Source organism: Musca domestica, unplaced genomic scaffold, assembly GCF_030504385.1.
Source record: "Musca domestica strain aabys unplaced genomic scaffold, Musca_domestica.polishedcontigs.V.1.1 26, whole genome shotgun sequence".
NCBI lineage: Eukaryota > Metazoa > Arthropoda > Insecta > Diptera > Muscidae > Musca > Musca domestica.
The window spans coordinates 11,539,428-11,559,054 of NW_026712283.1; the positions used below are offsets into that span (position 1 = coordinate 11,539,428).

Genomic DNA, 19,627 nt, shown 5'->3' on the forward strand with positions numbered 1-19,627 from the left:
TAGAGAAGAAGAAGGCGAAGCAGAAGAAGAATATCATTTAAATGGGAAATAAGAAAGGCTTGGTGGTAGACCCAAATCATATTGTTGTGGCAGAGCTGCTGGAGCTACAGCTTTGACATACATAAATAATAAAATTGTTTAAAACAACAAAAACAATTTCAATTCACACTCAAGTGCTAATGGCGAAGGCAACAAGAGTTGGAGAAAAAAAAAGACACAAACAAAAAATAATAACAAAAACAGTAACATCAACAATTGCCGTTAAATCTTTTGCAACATTTTAAACGAGCATAGCGCAAAAAATCCACAGAGGAGAAGAGAAAAACAAAACAGCGATCGTTAAACGCATCAGCAAACACACAAATCGAGTGCTGCTTGGATGGTCGGTTGGATTGGTTTGGTTTGGTTGCATTGTGGAATGGTGGCATGCGGCATGTTGTTGCTGCAGCCAGCAACAATTGCCGTTATTACATGGCAACGCCTTTGAGGCCAAGCATTTGGCAGGCAGCAGGAATTGAAACAAACAGCAAAGTTTTTGAATTTTAAGCGGAAAAATAAGTCAGGCAGGCAAAGCCAAATTTTGTTATACCCTACATCATGGGGGTAGGCAGGATATAGGCAACTTGATTTTCGACTTTTGGTGTTGAAAAGTCGAAATCGACCAATCAATCGATCGATTAACAATCACTTGACTAAAAGCTCAAAATGCAAAACTAAAGCTAATCGTTGCATACTTTTAGGCTCATATTGCGATCGTAGGTTTTATACGATTACACTGTGTGACAAAATTATATTTTTTGCAATAATTTTGAAGGGTTACATCGACAAGTAACCAAAATAGATGGAACGTGTTTCATTCTCTTACCACTTCCACGGCCCCCTTTTTGGAATAGTCTTGAAGTAGGGATAACTCCAATTTTGAGTATTTTTTACGTGTTGGCCATGTTTGTCATTAAATGTTAGTGTTTTGAGTTCTTATCTTTTTACAAAAAAGCAAAAAGGGCTTTATATACCCTATGTTTATCAAAGTTGGTTGAAAACTGTGGCAGAATCCTCAAAACTACCGAAAATCAAGAAGTACCCCCCTATATGGGGGTTATATCATTTAGTGGACCTCTAGCGGATATTTTTTGCAGAGAGAGAGAACAGACCCCAATTCATTTTTCATCTAATTTGGTTGAAAACTGTGGCAGAAACCTTCAAAATACCGAAAATCGGGCGGTACTGTTATATGGAGGCTATACCAATTAGTGGACCTAAATTGAACATTTTTTGCCAGGAGGTAGCAGACCCACCGAGAACCCCAATTATCAAGTTTCAGCTGATTTGGTTGGAAATTATGACAGAATATTTCAAAATACCGAAAATCGGACGGTGCCGTTATAAGAAGGCTGTATGTTTTTTCATAGGAGAGAGAGAGAACCAAATTCGGAAGTTCACCACTTTTCGAAGCATCTGACAAATGTGGATTTTTTAAAAAATATTTTTCGAGGCATCTGACAAACGGGGATTCTTTAAAAAATATTTTGAGCTCTCATAGCCAACGTGGATTTTTTTAAAAATTATTTTTGAGCTCTCATAGCAAACATAGATTTTTTAAAAAAGTAATTTTAAGCTCCCATAGCAATCGTGGATTTTTTTTAAAAAATAATTTTGGCTCCCATCCCGTAGCAATCGTGGATTTTTTAAAAAAATAATTTTGGCTCCCATCCCGTAGCAATCGTGGATTTTTTAAAAAAATAATTTTGGCTCCCATCGCGTAGCAAACGTGGATTTTGTAAAAAATATTTTTCGAGGTATCTGACAAACATGGATTTTGTAAAAAATATTTTTGTGGTCCAATAGCAAACTTGGATTTTTTTAAAAATATTTTTCGAGGTATCTGACAAACGTGGATTTTGTAAAAAATATTTTTCGAGGTATCTGACAAACGTGGATTTTGTAAAAAATAGTTTTCGAGGAATCGGACAAACGTGGATTTTGTAAAAAATATTTTTCGAGGTATCTGACAAACGTGGATTTTGTAAAAAATATTTTTGTGGTCCAATAGCAAACTTGGATTTTTTAAAAAAATATTTTTCGAGGTATCTGACAAACGTGGATTTTGTAAAAATATTTTTCGAGTTATCTGACAAACGTGGATTTTGTAAAAAATATTTTTCGAGGTATCTGACAAACTTGGATTTTTTAAAAAATATTTTTGACCAATACACCCAATTTTCAATTCCAATTAACCTGCGTATAATATAAATGTTTGTGCCAAATTTCAAAGCTCTCAAATCAATAATGAGGACTATATTGAGATTTTAACAGACAGTCAGACGGACTTCGCAAAATCGTCGTATAATTCTTTTCTGATCAAGGATATGTATATCCTTTTTGGCCTCTTCGACCATTTATTTTATCTACGACAGTTTATTTTATCTCCACGTTTTACAAACGTCTCACTCAACTTATTGCACCCTCTCATTCCATGGTAGCTTAACAGACACATCTTAGTGCCAGAGCTGTGGCAACAAACCAGAACTGATTTGAAACAAACTACTTTGGTTACGGCCAACTCTATTCATTTGCCATTCAACCGCGCTAATGATTGAAATGATGATCATCATTTGATAAATGATCGTCATTATCATCATCGGCCATTAATGATGATGTTAAAGTCAATGATGAAGATAAACTGCATCCGCAGTGGGTAAATAAAAATTCCAAAACACCGAAGATACAAATTGGAATGAAACAATACGCAATAGAATAGGAAGCAGTTGGCAGATATGTATCGTTGGAATGTAAATGGTTCTGCTTGGGATATAAGGCAAGGGAGAACGTTTAAAAATGTGACGTATTGTCAAGGAAGAAAGAGGCGGATTTCAATGAAAAAAAAATCACCATAGAATTACCTTTTTAAGGCTGTAAAAATTCTAAGAAAAGTTTTCAGATACGATCCACTTTGATAGCCTGGATGGTCCTGGAGAGATATTTTTTAAAAAATCACCAAAGAGTCACCTATTTAAGGTTCAAAGTTTTTTTTTTTTTTGTTTTGATAAAATCCATGGTTCTAGAAAAATATTTTTAAAAATTTATTCAAACTCCATTTTAGATCTACTCAAATATATATTTCTCCCAGAGCCAACAGAGCCTCAATATATGTGAACACCAACTCTAGTATGGCTGGAAAACAAAAACCACCAAAAAGGGCCAGTGTTTTTTGCCCACCCCTGCCTCACAAAAAATTCTCTCCAAAATAGACGATGGACCCAATCGACACTGACGTTCAGTTTTTTGTTTGTCGTTCATGCATGGCCAACATCCCGCAACAATCAGGAAACCATTTGCGTTCAGTTTTTTCGTTTAGGTGAATTTCTAACATGATTTCAACATAAAATGCAAATTTGAAACAATTTCAACACATATGGATGGATGGACGGATGGTTGCTTGGGTCGGAGGTTGGTCGAATGATTGGATTGTTACAGGCCATGAATGGCCACATCAAGTACCCAAAAATAACGTTTGGCATGAAGTAAGCCCAAAAGGTATGATCGCTTGTGGTGATGGTGGTACAGCAGCGTTGATATTTTGGGCAAATTGTTTGTTTTGTTGCTGTTGTTGGGGTTATTTTGAAACATCAGCACCTTTGTTGAACAGAGAGGTTATGTTAGAGAGACAGGATATGATGTAATTGAATGTGGCGCATGTCTATGCCACACACACTCACACAAATGGACAGGTATTGTTTTTGTTGTTATTATTTTTTGTTGCTAATTTCTATTGTTTTACAACAAGTTTTCCTTATGGCAAGTTGTACGCATAATAAGCGGATGGGGATCGAAATTATTTAAGGGCTTAGTTTTTATTTGCTTCTTAGGCTGAAATACAGATTTATTTTAAAGAAGCAAGGATCCCCTACTTCTTCAACGAAAAGTCCACCTTAAACAGTTCAAGTTAAGCCTTCATGCATCATACTAAATTTTGCAGATTTTCGAGGTTCTATATATTATTCAAGTTTTTCCTTTTTCGGAAAGAATAATTGGAAAATTTTTAGCTTTTTAAACAAAAAGTCTTGAAAATCTTTCATTTTGGAGGTAACCAAGGAGGATATTCGTAAAACCATTCCACATCCAATTTTTCTGTGCAGAACTGTGAGGATTTTAGCTCTGTTTCTTCATCCAATACAAAATTTACCAAATTTAGTACAATTTAGTACTTTTCGTACAATTATTGTAAGCATTTGCAAAACCACCACCAGATCCCAACAGCATATCCCAACAGAGACCTCTATATCAAATTTGAGGATTCCATCCCTATGCCTTCACCTAATGCCGCATTTAGTAACATTTAGTACTTTTAGAACAATTATAGTAGGTGGGTCTGTTCTCTCTTTCTGCAAAAAATATTCGCTAGAGGTCTACTAATTGGTAAAGCCCCCATATAACAATACCGCCCGATTTTCGGCATTTTAAAGGCTTCTGCAGCAATTTCCAGTTAAATTAGGTGAAACTTTACATTTAGGGTTCTTGGTGGGTTTGTTATTTCTTTACAAAAAATAATCGTAACAGGTCCACTAATTGGTATGGCCCCCTTACAACGATACCGCCCGATTTTCGGTACATTTAAAGTTTCTGCCACAATTTCCAACCAAATCAACTGAAACTTTACGTTAAGGGTTATTGGTGGGTCTGTTATTTTTTAACAAAAAAAAATACGTTACAGGCCCACTAATTGGTAAAGCTCCCATATAACGATACCGCCCGATTTTCGGTATTTTAAAGGCTTATGCAGCAATCTGCAGCCAAATCAGCTGAAACTTTACATTTAGGGTTATTGGTGGGTCTGGTGTTTCTTTACAAAAAATATTCGTTACAGGTCCACTAATTGGTAAAGCCCCCTTATAACGATACCGCCCGATTTTCGGTACATTTAAAGTTTCTGCCACAATTTCCAACCAAATCAACTGAAACTTTACGTTAGTGTTATTGGTAGGTCTGTTTTTTTCTGGCAAAAGATATTAAATTTAGATCACTAATCCGTATAGCCCCCATATAACTATACCACCCGATTTTCGATATTTTAAAGGTTTCTGCAGCAATTTCCAGTCAAATCAGCTGAAACTTTACATTTAGGGTTCTTGGTGGGTCTGTTATTTCTTTACAAAAAATATTCGCTAGCGGTCCACTAATTGGTATAGCCACCATATAACGATACCGCCCGATTTTCGGTACATTCAAAGTTTCTGCCATAATTTCGAACAAAATCAACTGAAACTTTACGTTTAGGGTTATTGGTAGGTCTGTTGTCTCCTTGCAAAAAATATTAAATTTGTGCCCACTAATCCGTATAGCCCCCATATAACGATACCGCCCGATTTTCGGTATTTTGAAGGTTTCTGCCACAATTTCCAACCAAATTAGGCGAAACTTTACATTTAGGGTCCTTGGTAGGTCTGTTCTCTCTCTCTGCAAAAAATATTCGTTAAAGGTACACTAATTGGTATAATCACCATATAACGATTCCGCCCGATTTTCGGTATTTTGAAGGTTTCTGCTACAATTTCCGGCCATATAAGCTGAAACTTGACAATTAGGGCTCTCGGTGAGTCTGTTCTTTTCTTGCAAAAAATATTAAATTTAGGTCCACTAATTGATATAGCCCCCATGTAACCATTCCGCCCGATTTTCGGTACATTTAAAGTTTCTGCCACAATTTCCAACCAAATCAACTGAAACTTTACGTTTAGGGTTATTGGCAGGCCTGTTCTTTCCTTGAAAAAAAGTATTAAATTTAGGTCCACTAATTGGTATAGCCTCCATGTAAACATTTCGTCCGATTTTCGGTATTTTGAAGTTTTTTGCCACAGTTTCCAACCAAAGTAGTTTAACTTGACAATTGGGGTTCTCGGTGGGTCTGTTCTCTCTCTCTCTGCAAAAACTATTCGCTAGAGGTCCACTAATTGGTATAGCTTCCATATAAGAATACCGCCCGATTTTCGGTATTTTGAATGCTTCTGCAGCAATTTGCAGCCAAATCAGCTGAACTTTACATTTAGGGTTCTTGGTGGGTCTGTTATTTCTTTACAAAAATATACGTTACCGGTCCACCAATTGGTATTGCCCACTTATAACGATTCCGCCCGATTCTCGGTACATTTAAGGTTTCTGCCACAATTTCCAACCAAATCAACTGAAACTTTACATTTAGGGTCTGTCTGTCTGTCCGTCCGTCTGATTTAGCAGAATAATTTGTATTGTGTCTAGGATGGTTGGTATTGAAAATGAGATATATCGGTCCACGCTTTGGTATAGCCCCCCTATTTAACGGTACCTACCGATATTCGGTATTTTGATGATTTTTGCCACACTTTTTCACGGATTTCTCTGAAAATTAGTATTTGTAGGTCATAATGGGTCCTAGTTCGTGTGGCGAAACATTGTATGTATAGGTCCACGCTTTGGTATAGCCCTCATATAACGGTGCCTCCCGATATTCGGTATTTTGATGGTTTTTGTCACATTTTTTCATGGATTTGCCTAAAAATTGGTATTTGTTGATCATAATAGGTTCTAGCTTCGGTGGCGAAACATTGCATGTATAGGTCCACGCTTTGATATAGCCCCCATATAGCGGTATCTCCCGATATTCGGTATTATGAGGATTTTTGCCACATTTTTTTCATTAGATTGTCTGAAAATTGCTATTTGTAGGTCATAATGGGTCCTAGGTCGTGTGGCGAAACGTTAAAAAAATATACGGCTGGAAAACTACTCTTAAATACCCAATGTGACGAATAGTATTTTTACCCTTACAAAATTATACAAATACACATTTGTGGCGCTGATGATCCCTGAAGAAATATTTTTATCCAGTCTCAAAATCTCAAAAAAGGACTTTGATGGTCCTTGACAAAGAATCTTAAACAAATCCAAGTTAATAACAATGTTTGTACCTTAAAAAATACTCTCCAAAAAAATTTCATTCTCAGGGCTGTGGTGGCGCTTGTATAAATATTCTTAAAAATCTTCTTCTCTCTAATCTTTCTTGAAAAGTTATTCTAAAAACCCCCCGGGGGTATTCTTTGGCAAAAATTAATATTTTTAAAAAATTCGGCTTTTTTTCTCCAACTGTCTCCGAAAAAATATTATCTCTTCACTCAGTCAACCTTGAATGCAAATGCGAATGACACACAAAAATTATTTGAATTGTATTTTTATCAAAATTTTAAAAATCCACAAAAAGTACCATCAGACCTTTATCATATCTCTAAAGCCTATTAACAAAAAACAAAGACGTCATCGCCGAAAAGCAGTGGTGGTAAGCGTTAGGAAATCAATTTCTGGTTCTATCTCTTTGTCTTGGTTTCTTTACGAAAAATTCTCTCACCCTTTTTCAAAATTCGCTCAATCGAACACACTGATTTCACGTAATTAGATTTATAATTTTCGAATGACAATTCTTCTATTTTTTCATTTGATATTGAACGCAATTTATTGAAGTAGTTGCTGTAATACTGATAACATGGAGGGGTACTTAATTTTCAAAAAAAAAAACTTGTACTTTTTATTGTTCTTGAATACGAACAACAATAACAACAACTGTAAATAGAATCGATTCTAGTGTTTTAGTTTACCAACGTTTTTATTGTGATGATTTATTTTATAGTTTACTACAATCGGCGGAACAATAGACCTATAATCAATTCGTATTGAACATTTAATTATAGAAATATTATCACTTTGGGCGGCTTGAAATATAAGTTGACAAAGAGAAAGCTACAAGTATTATTACGTCTTTGTGAGACAATAGTAATTAGGTGGTGTGGAAGATCTTATCGTTGAAGCGTTTAGGGTCCTCTTACTGAAGACAAAAAGGTCTTATTCATAGAAAACAAGAGAGACGTTTGTAAGAAGACCAGAAGGCCAGAAGTTCTGATATCAAAAAGCCAAAGCGGTTTCTTAAAAGGAAAAAGTGTCTCAAAGAAAAGGAGATGTTCTTTTCAAAAAGGTACTCTTATAGAAGAATAAAAGGCATCAAGGTCTCTCTATAAAAGACCAGAAGGGCTTTCTTTAGGTCTAGATGACCTCAAGGTCTTAGTATAGGGGACCTCAAGGTCTTCTCAATGAAGACCAGAAGCGCTTCTCAAAGAAAGCCAGAAGGTCTTCTCAAAGAAAGCCAGAAGGTCTTCTCAAAGAAGACCAGAAGGTCTAGGAGATCGACAGGTCTTCTCATACCGGCTGGTCTTCTTATAGAAGACCAGAAGGTCTTCTCAAAGAAGACCAGAAGATCTTCTAATAGAAGACGAAAAGGTCTTCTCATAGAAGACCAGAAGGTCTTCTTATAGAAGACCAGAAGGTCTTCTCATAGAAGACCAGAAGGTCTTCTCATAGAAGACCAGAAGGTCTTCTCATAGAAGACCAGAAGGTCTTCTCATAGAAGACCAGAAGGTCTTCTCATAGAAGACCAAAAGGTGGTCTTCTTATAGAAGACCAGAAGGTCTTCTCATAGAAGACCAGAAGGTCTTCTCATAGAAGACCAGAAGGTCTTCTCATAGAAGACCAGAAGGTCTTCTCATAGAAGACCAGAAGGTCTTCTCATAGAAGACCAGAAGGTCTTCTCATAGAAGACCAGTGGGTCTTCTCATAGAAGACCAGAAGGTCTTCTCATAGAAGACCAGAAGGTCTTCTCATAGAAGACCAGTGGGTCTTCTCATAGAAGACCAGTGGGTCTTCTCATAGAAGACCAGAGAGTCTTCTCATAGCAGACCAGAGGGTCTTCTCATAGAAGACCAGAGAGTCTTCTCATAGCAGACCAGAGGGTCTTCTCATAGAAGACCAGGGTGTCTTCTCATAGAAGACCAGGGGGTCTTCTCATAGAAGACCAGGGGGTCTTCTCATAGAAGACCAGGGGGTCTTCTCATAGAAGACCAGGGGGTCTTCTCATAGAGGACCAGGGGGTCTTCTCATAGAAGACCAGAAGGACTTCTCATAGAAGATCAGCAGAAGGTCTTCTCATAGAAGACCTGAAGAAGGTCTTCTTTTAGAGGACCTGAAGGAGGTCTTCTTTTAGAAGACCTGAAGAAGGTCTTCTCATAGAAGACATGAGGAAGGTCTTCCTAAAGAAGGCCAGAAGAAAGTCTTCTTACTGAAGACCAGCAGAAGGTCTTCTCATCGAAGACCTGAAGAAGGTCTTCTCATAGAAGACCTGAAGAAGGTCTTCTCATAGAAGACCTGAAGAAGGTCTTCTCATAGAAGACCTGTAGAAGGTCTTCTTTTAGAAGACCTGAAGAAGGTCTTCTCATAGAAGACATGAGGAAGGTCTTCCTAAAGAAGGCCAGAAGAAAGTCTTCTTACTGAAGACCAGAAGAAGGTCATCTTACTGAAGACCAGCAGAGATCTTCTCATAGAAGACCTGGAAAAGGTCTTCTCATAGAAGACCTGGAGAAGGTCTTCTCATAGAAGACCTGGAGAAGGTCTTCTCCTTGAAGACCGGAAGATGGTCTTCTCATAGAAGACCAGCAGAAGGTCTTCTCATAGAAGACCAGCAGAAGGTCTTCTCATAGAAGACCAGCAGAAGGTCTTCTCATAGAAGACTAGATGATGGTCTTCTCATAGAAGACCATCAGAAGGTCTTCTCATATAAGACCAGCAGAGGGTCTTTTCATGGAAGACCAGCAGAAGGTCTTCTCATGGAAGACCAGCAGAAGGTCTTCTCATAGAAGAACAAAAGATGGTATTCTCAAAGGAGACCAAAAAATCTTCTCAAAGGAGACCAGTCGGACTTCTTAATGAAGATCAGTGGGTCTTCTCATAAAATAATTGTGGTTCTTATTTTAAGCTGAGGAAATTTATAATTAAATCAAAAAACCGGACATAATTATTTCTATTTTAAAATTCTGTGTATTTGAATTTATTCCGTTAATTTTGACCAGTATTTCCTTTTTTTTATTAATTTTTTGATTAATTTTTTTATTTTTAAAAAAATTATATTAAAAAATGAACAAAATTGCTATAGCAAGAGCTGCAAATATGGAGGGCCATACAAGTAGGTTTTGCTTGTTCGACAAAAAAAAAAGATAGCATGAAAAATTTTATTTAAAAAATGGATTCAAATTTTTTTTTTCAGCAAAAAATTAGCAAATTTTTTTGGAAAAAAAAAAGAATAAGTTAATGGAAAATGGATTCAAATTTATTTTTTCAACAAAAAAATTAGCAAATTTTTAAAAAAAAAAAAAAAATAAAATTAATTCTAATTTAATGCATGTTTGTGCGATGTTTAGTTATGACAATTTTCTTTTCTTTTGGCACCTTTATATGTTGTTTTTTTTTTTTAATATTTGTATTTGAATTAAATTATTCTTATATTTATTTTATTTATTTTTTCTTTTTTTTTACAGGCCCGCTTTTGGGTCCAGGTCATTGATGAGCTGAGACGTGGCGTCCGCCTGAAGAAGGCCAACTATGAGAGAGCACCCATCGAATATGAATTGACACCGTATGAAATTCTAATGGAGGATATACGTTCCAGGTTGGTAGCTGTTTTTTTATTAATTTATTTTTATTATTTTTTTAATAAATAAAATAAAATTATTTTAAAATAAGGGCCAATTTTTACACATTTTTTGGAAGGCTGTCTGAGAAAAAAGACTATGCAGACATTTTATTTTTATACCCTACACCACAAGGTGGTCAGGGTATAATGTCTTTGTGCATTTTTTGTAACATGGAGAAGGAAACGAGATAGACCCATAGTTACTTTTGAGGATCTCCATAGAATCACATTCTGAGTCGATTTATGCATGTCAGTCCGTCCGTCCGTCCGTCTGTCCATGTATTCTTGTGAACAAAATGCAGGTAGCATTTATTATCCGATTGAGATAAAATTGTCCAAACAACATTTGTTTGTCCCAAGGACGAACCCTATTGAAATTGGAGATAATGGGTAAAAATTTAGATATAGCTCCCATATATATTTTCGTCCGATTTGCCTTTTATTGTGCACCAAACGTGTAATATCAGCCCGAATAGTATGGAATTTTGCACATACAACCAAATTAGGCCTGAAAATAAGTATGCCAAATTTGAATTCGAAATCGGTTCAGATATAGCTATAGCTCCCATATATATTGTTCATCCGATTTGTTATTTTTGTCCTCCGCAGCCGTAATATGCACTCTGTAACAACAATATTTGGGGAAATATATCAAATACAGCCCAGAAATACATGTGCCAAATTTTATCGAGATCGGTTCAGATTTGGATATAGCTCCCACATATGTCTTCCCCCGATTTGCCTTTTATTGTGCACCAAACGTGTAATATCAGTCCGAATAGTATGGAATTTTGCACGTACGATCAGATTGAACCTGAAAATAAGTATACCAAATTTGATCGAAATCGGTTCAGATATAGCCATAGCTCCCATATATATTGTTCATCCGATTTGTTATTTTTGTCCTCCGCAGCCGTAATATGTACTCTGTAACAACAATATTTGGGAAAATATTTCAAATTCAGCTCAGAAATACATGTGCCAAATTTTATCAAGATCGGTTCAGATTTGGATATAGCTCACATATATAACTTCGTCCGATTTACCTTATATTGTGCACCAAACGTCTAATATTTTTCCAAATGACATGGAATTTGGCACTTAGAACCGAATTTAGTCTAGAAGCTAGTATGTCAAATTTGGTGAAGATCGGTTCAGATATAGCTATAGCTCCCATATATATTGTTCATCCGATTTGTTATATTTGTTACCCACAGCCGTAATATGCACTCCGTAACAAAGATATTCAGGGAAATATTATCAAATACAGCTCAGAAATATCTTTGCAAAATTTTATGGAGATCGGTTCTGATTTGGATATAGCTCCCATATATATCTTTATCCGATTTCAAATTAATTGTGCACCAAATGTGCATTACAAGTCCGAATTTAAAAGATACAAATGCTTCGGCATATTTAGTCCTTTGAACTTTAAATTATAATTATAATCATAGGGTGTATGATTGAATTCTCCCATAAAAATTTTTAATTGTTATGTGGAGCTCAACTAAATTAGCAAAGTGGTGTAGGGTATCATAAAGTCGGCCCCGCCCGACTTTAGGACTTTCTTTACTGGTTTTTTACTCAATTTGCCCCCGATTTTTAAAAGTAAAATTTTTTTGTATCTGTTTTTGTAATTTTTAAATTTCCAGAAAATATTTTTATAAAATAAAATAATTTATTTTAAGTATACATTTTTTCAGAAAACTCTCTGAGCCTTAGTTTTATTTTATTATTTTATTTTGTGGATCCATTTATGTTATAAATAAGCATTTGGCAATAAATAGATAATTTGTTTTTAATTTTTTCTAATATTTTTCAATTTTTTTAGTTTTCAAATTTTTATAAATGTTTTTAAAAATATTTTTCCTATATTTTTTACACTCAATATACCCCCGATTTTATTTTTTTTATTTATTTTAATTTTCGTTCTCTTTTTTTGAAATTTTTATATTTCCAGAAAATATCAGTTGCGCAAAGTGATGGTTAATGGTGATATTCCTCCACGCGTGAAAAAAGATGCTCATGCTCTGATATTGGATTTTATTCGGTCACGACCGCCTCTAAAGAAGGTTAGTTGAACAAACAACAACAGCGTAAAAAATGGGCAATTTAATTTTATTTGCCAACTTTTATTTAATTAAACAATAAATGAAACTGCCATCTGTTGGAGATAAAAATCTCAACTCTCTTATATGAGTGTGGGGGTGGAGACACTGTGAATCTAAATATTTGAACCGATGAAAATATGTCAAAGAAACTTTAACAAAATTTTGAAACATGATCTATATTTAGTAAAAAAATTTCAATTTCAATCTAAGTTTTGGATTAAATCCATATTATTTTTATTTTAATATATATTTTTTTTATTTTTTTACAAAACTTGTCTGTAGGTCGGATCTAGAGATATTGAGATAAAGTGAAGTGATTGTTGTATTAATATTTTTTTTTTTTGGGAAATATTTATTAAGGACCTGTAAAAAATTAAAAATTAGAATAAAAATCAAAAATTAAAAAACAAGTTAAAAATCGACAGATGTATACCCTCAGCCACTGTTCGATTAACTCTATCATCTTTGTAACAGAACTTGTATTGATGGAAATATTGAGATGTGCCATGTTTGAGCTTCATGGAAATTCCAAATTTTCAACCTTTGTGGGGGAGATACAAGAAGAAGTAAATCGATATACAGGGTGAGATGAAAAAACTGCAACCTACTTTAGACTGCTGTCATTTCTAAGCCACTCGACCGACAGCTGTTTAAATTATTCCAGTGACAGCTCATTATATTGTTTACAAACGTACAAAAGCATTTTGGTGAGAATTTTCCAGAAAAAAAGTTATTCGTGATGGAATTCAAGGGTAATAGTGTGATTTCTTTATATTTGGCTGGGAAACCACAAGTGGCTGTCGGTAGAGCACTCCAGTATTTAAATGTGAAAAAATCTTTTGTGTCTCGTACCATCGCTCGTTACCGTGTTACTGGTATCGTAGCGCGACGTCAAGGAAATGGACGGAAGAAAACAGCAACATCAGCAGAAATGGTTCGAAAAGTAAAGAAGTCGAAACCCGAGTCGTAGCGACCGTGAGCTGAACATACCTCAGTATTCCATACGGCAAATATTGAAAAATGAGCTCGGGGTAAAGCCATTGGAATTCCAAAAAGTGCAAGGACTTACACCGCAACAGAAAGAAAATAGACTCAAAAGAGCTAAAGAGTTGCTTTGCTTGTCCTAAAGCGGTCGCAGTGGCCGAAAAATGGCTCGTGATCTGAAGATATCTCAACATTCCATTCGGCAAATATTGAATAATTAGCTCGGGGTAAAGCCATTGAAATTCCAAAAAGTGCAAGAACTTATACCGCAACAGAAAGAAAATAGACTCAAAAGAGCTAAAGAGTTGCTTCGCTTGGCCGAAAGTGGTGAACTGCCGAATTTGGTTTTCTCCGTCTCCGATGAGAGAACATTCGTTGTCCAGAAGTTTGTAAACAAACAAAATTATCGTTTTTACTTGCCAAAGAGGTCAGCTGAAAATGTGCACCTTCGGTTGGCCACCAGAACTCAAGCGCCGGCCTTGGTGATAGTGTGGGCCGCCATAACAGCCGATGGTCGCTCTCCGCTCGTATTAATCGGCCGTGGCATCAGAATAAATGCCGAATATTATCGCGTGAATATTCTGGAGGGTGTATTAAAGCCTTGGGCACGCTAACATTTTGACCGCAGACCTTGGACTCAACAGGACTAAGCACCATCGCACTCAGCACGCGCCACCCAAGAATGGTTACAAAATGAGGTTCTTCGCTTCATTTCCAGTGCACAATGGCTGGAGTATTTTGGAAAGCTAAAAAAAAGCAAAGTGTCGATCACCTCAAGCAAGCACTTCTCCGGGAATGGGCCAAAATACCGCAGAGCAACATTCGTGTAGCGTGTGACGGTTTCATTGGCTGTTTGAAGGCCATAACTCGTGTCAAAGATGACCAATTCGAACAAATCTAAACTTATTCTAAAATTTGATGCTATTTCCCAAATTTTTTGCTTTCACTGATAAAATTAACAAAAAATTGTAAAAATTATGGCTTTTGACTCCGGATACCAATCCGTTGGACTATTGTTTCTGGAGTATTTTGGAAAGCAAGGTTGGCACTAAAAAATACCAAAGTGTCGATCATCTCAAGCAATCGCTTTGCCGGGAATGAGCCAAAATAGCGCAGAACAACATTCGGGCAGCGTGTGACTGAAATCTAAAGTTATTCTAAAATGTGATGCTTCTGAAATTTTTTGCTTTCAATTAATAAAATTTAAAGAAGAATGTAAAAATTATGACGTTTGACTTTGTTGCAGTCTTTGTCTTTATCTCACCCTGTATACCTCCTCTAGCCATATGACTGAGGATATTAGAAGCACAGATAGAATAGATGTTGTTCTCTCGCATTCACGTTGTTCGACATACAGGTCTTTAATAAAAATTTGGAAAAAAAATATCAATACAATCCCTTTTACTTTTTTAACACAATAATATGTTTAGAATCTCTGGGTCGGACTCCATATTTTTATAAAATAATTTATCCAAATTCTGCACATTGAAATATTTTTACTAAATATCAATAATATACCAAAAATGTTGTAAATATAGTCGTCATACATAAAAAGGTTGTGGGTCTTATGTCTTTGAAATAAATCTGCCGTATACAAAGCACATTAGGTAAATTTTGAAATATTTAAAAAAAAAATAAATAAAAACTTCAATTGAAACCTTCATGGTTTCCACCATTTAAGGCAAGGGTGAAACCGTAAAAATATTTCATTACCATAAACTTTGAAAAAAGTTGGCCTCATTACCCCCCAACGGGTTTTTTTCAATGCACCATTGCAATTTTGTTAATAATTTTAAATTTTAATTATAATTATTTATTAACTTTTTTTTTGTTATTTCCATAGGCATCGGAACGTCAACTCCCACCGCCCATCAAGCGAACACCATCGCCGCGTGAACAGCTAATGGATTCAATACGCAAGGGTCGGAAATTAAAACACATACCATCGCCAACATTACCCCGCCTTAAAGATCGATGTAAGTACATATTAAGAGTTTTTTGAAATATTTGGAAAATATTTTTTTTTCGATTATTGAATTTTATATATGTTCCAATATTCTGATTATAGAGGCAAAATGAAGGCAATGATCAAAAATTTTCAATTTTGCAACTTCTGGAGGGAATCCCCTTTTCGATATGAAATATTATATTCTCGTGTGAACATTTCAAAATTCCTCGATTTTTTTTAAATAAAACGTATTGGGCTCTGTAATAAAATTGGATATATTTTTGATTTTGTAAGGAAAAATATCGTTTTGGTTTGATGTAACCTTTTGTAAGATATAGCGGGCTGGTATGCATCCAAATCGTAGACACAGCCAAAAATACATATTTTTCTAAAACTTACATCCCATCTGAAGATATCTCCTCCATAAAGTGTCGATTTTTTATTTATATTTTTCAATATCTAGAGCTCAGCTCTGGCGATTTTATCTCGAAACCAAATACGAATGAATTTACTTGAAGTTTCACCCAAATGGTAGCGAGAATGAAAAAAATTTTATACCCTCAGCCACATGGCTAGAAAGGGTATATATCATTTGATACGCTCAAAATGTGCCTAGTCGAAATAACGGTTTTAGACCCTAGGACCAAATCCGTTTCAGAACATTTGGAGTCGATCTAGCGATGTCCGTACGTCCGTCCGTCTGTCTGTCTGGCTGGTGTGCACGATAACTCTCGTTGGGAGTATCCGATTTGGTCCAAACTTCGTACATCTTAATATTTTTGTCAAACTTAGATTGAATTCGTAAATGGGCAATATCGGTCCACTCCTTCTGGAACCCTGGCACGTCGCAATATTTATATCGTATTTATTTATGCCCGACATGAAATAGACAATTTTGGCCCATTCCTTTAGAGACCACTCCATAGAGGGTCAAGAGTTTGTATAATCATATCAGAAGTCAAAATATATTTAAATAATCGAACATTGGCTGAGGGTATACGTCTGTCGGAAGAACCAACTGATACTTTTTAACTTGTTTTTATACCCTCCACCTTTCTATGGAGGTTATATTAACTTTGTCAACTCCTCGAAATATTCCTAATAGACCCTACAATATATATATATATATTCTGGATCAGCGTAAAATTCTGAGACGATTTAACGATGTAGGTCTGTCTGTTCGTCTGTTGTAATCACGCTATCTTTCGAACGAATTGAGATAGAAGGCTAAAATTTTGCATACATGCATAGTTTACCAGTAGGCAGGTTAAGTTCGTAAATGGGCTATGTTAGTCCACGTTTTCATATAGCCCCCATATAACGTTACCTTCCGATATTCGGTAATTTCATGATTTTAACGACATTATTTACCGGAATTACTTCGAATTTCGTATTTGAAGTTCTTAATGGGTACTAAATCATATGACTACAATTTTTGTATGCAGGTCCACGTTTTCGTATAGCACCCATATAACAGTACCTTCCGATATTCGGCATTTTGATGATTTCAGCAACATTATTCACCGAAATCGTTTCAAATTTCGTACTGGAAGATACCAATGGATACTACAGCCTATGGCAAAAATTTTTGTATGCCGGTTCAGATCTTTGTATAGCCCCCATATAACGTTACCTCCCGATATTCGGTATTTTCTTCTTATTACTTCGAATTTCGTATTTAAAGTTTGTAACGGGTAGTACAGCTATGACAACAATTTTTATATGGAGGTTCACGTTTTCGTATAGCCCCCATATAATGGTACCCTCCGATAGTCGGTATTTTGACGATGTCAGCAACATTATCATCACAGGAATTGTTTCAAATTTCGTATTGAAAGAAACTTATGCCAAAAAATTCGTATGCAGGTCAACATCTTCGTATAGCCTCCATATGACGTTACCTCCTGATACTCCGTGTTTGCATGATTTTTGCGACATTATTCACCGTAATTTTAACAAATTTCGTATTTGAAGTTCGACACGAATTATGGCCTTCAGCCTATAACAAACAATTTCGTATTCAGGTCCACGTCTTTGTATAGTCCCTATACAACGGTTTTCATTTAAGTGGTAGTTTTGAAAATTTTTTTGAAATTTTTCAATTTCCTTCGAAATGGTGGAGGGTATTAAAAGTTCGGCCCAGGCGAACTTAGCTGAATTTTTGCTTGTTTTTTTTTTTTTTTTTTTTTGACCAAATTAAAACAAGTATTTCTGGATATAGAGTGATAATATAGATTTATTTTCTTTGATGACTTATCGTGAAAATCCATCCAGAATATTTCCTCCTTTTACCCTTTGTCCAAAAAATAATGTTTTATGGGAGATTTTTACTAAGGTTGGACATTTATAAAATTAACAGCAAAAATGTAAACACAAAATATAAAACATTTTTGAATATTAATTCCTTAAAAACTATTCTAAGTTAAGTTAAGTTAAGTTATATTTTATTGAGTCTTTTTTTATCAATAAGATTACAATTAAAAAAACAATATAAAGGAATCCTTAAGACTATAATGTATTATCCTAATGTCAAGAAAAGTTGTACAGCATCATGCTTCATTTAATAAAAAGGCAATAAAATGTGAACATCTGGTGTGTGTTAATGGACGCCCTTGCTCCCGGGACTTTTACATAAAAGAGAAAATCTTAAATCTAGGGTTTAAAACTTAAAACTTACATCTAAAAATAAAAACATATGAAAAAGAACAAAAAAAATAACAAAACAATAAAATAACAACAATAATAATAAAAAAAATAATAAAAAGGTACGCAATAGCTACCCACGATGAGTCCCGGCGAGCGCCTTTTCATAAAAGCAGGTAATGCCTGCCTGATCCTCATTTGAAAACCCCAAAGGAGAGAGATATTGTGTGTTTGACAACCCAAAGTTTCTCTGACTATTAATTGCCTCTATCATATGAGCATTATCATGAAATTCCAATCTTAAATTAAACTTATCCAAAATATCAAAAGCGTAGGTGGAAAAACGCTTTAACTTTGATTTGGAATAAATATAGTTATTTGAATATCTTTTATTTCTACTGCTAAAATTTTTCCCTATACACAACCTTAAAATTTTTCTCTCCAGCATCTCAAGTTCCTTCATTATCGTCGGTGATATATTGAACCAAATTGGAAATGCATAACTAATTATTGGTCTTATGCAGGTTTTGTACAAAAGAATTTTGGTGTTGGGTGGTAAAAATTTGTTACAAAAAAGTTTTAGTTTTTTTAAAAACTATTCTACTTAGACGTATGATATATTCTGAAACTTATAGTGAAATTTTGTGTAGAACATTTCTTATTCTGATACTTTCTGTCTAAAACAAAAATTTAAGTTTCGAAAAAAAAAACCAAAAAAAAAACCAAAAAAAACCTCAATGAAAAAGGATTTTTTTTGGCAAAATTAAGACAGTAATTTTCTGGATATAGACACTTTCCTCAGTTTTACCCAATTTTTAAGCTCTCATATACAAAGTTAAAATCATAAAACTCATTTCTATTCCAATTTTAAATATCTCCGAGTTTTCCATACAAATTTCACAAATTCCATTTTAAATTCGATTTTAAATAATTATGGCGTTTTTACTTGAAACTTATTAATATTTCATTTATATCCTTGAAATTTCAATTTAAATACAAACTGCACGCATCTCGTTCCCCTAGAGAAAGAAAAGGTTTAACCTTAAAAAATGTTCTTAGAAACTAAACACGCCACTTATTGGTTTTCAAATAACTCACCCACTAGATTTTAATATACATACATATTAATAACACATATATATACTTTAGCACACATATACATATATAAATACATAGCTCATGTGGAAAATACAATAAAACACACTTAAAAACAAGTAAAAAAGTAGTAAGTTCGACCGGTCTGAACTTTGAATACCCTCCACCATTTAGAATGAATTTGAAAATTTTATACACGTCTATACGAAGACGTTGGGTCTAAGATCATTATTTCACCATAGTATGGTGCAGGGTATAAAAATACATTTTATAAATGGCAAAAAAATGTATGAGACCTGCCTTCTT

The 19,627-nt window shown here is 34.8% G+C and overlaps 1 protein-coding gene across 2 annotated transcripts in view; it reads left to right on the forward strand.

The window, feature by feature from the left end:
- Nucleotides 1-19,627, forward strand: part of LOC101888548 (protein spire) — a 189,690-nt gene that overhangs the window by 126,652 nt on the left and 43,411 nt on the right. For both annotated transcript variants that reach the window (XM_059123917.1, XM_059123918.1), the window contains exons 7-9: nucleotides 10,386-10,516; nucleotides 12,501-12,612; nucleotides 15,479-15,611. In XM_059123917.1, the coding sequence (XP_058979900.1) occupies nucleotides 10,386-10,516; nucleotides 12,501-12,612; nucleotides 15,479-15,611 (376 nt within the window). The remainder of the gene's footprint in view (nucleotides 1-10,385; nucleotides 10,517-12,500; nucleotides 12,613-15,478; nucleotides 15,612-19,627) is intronic.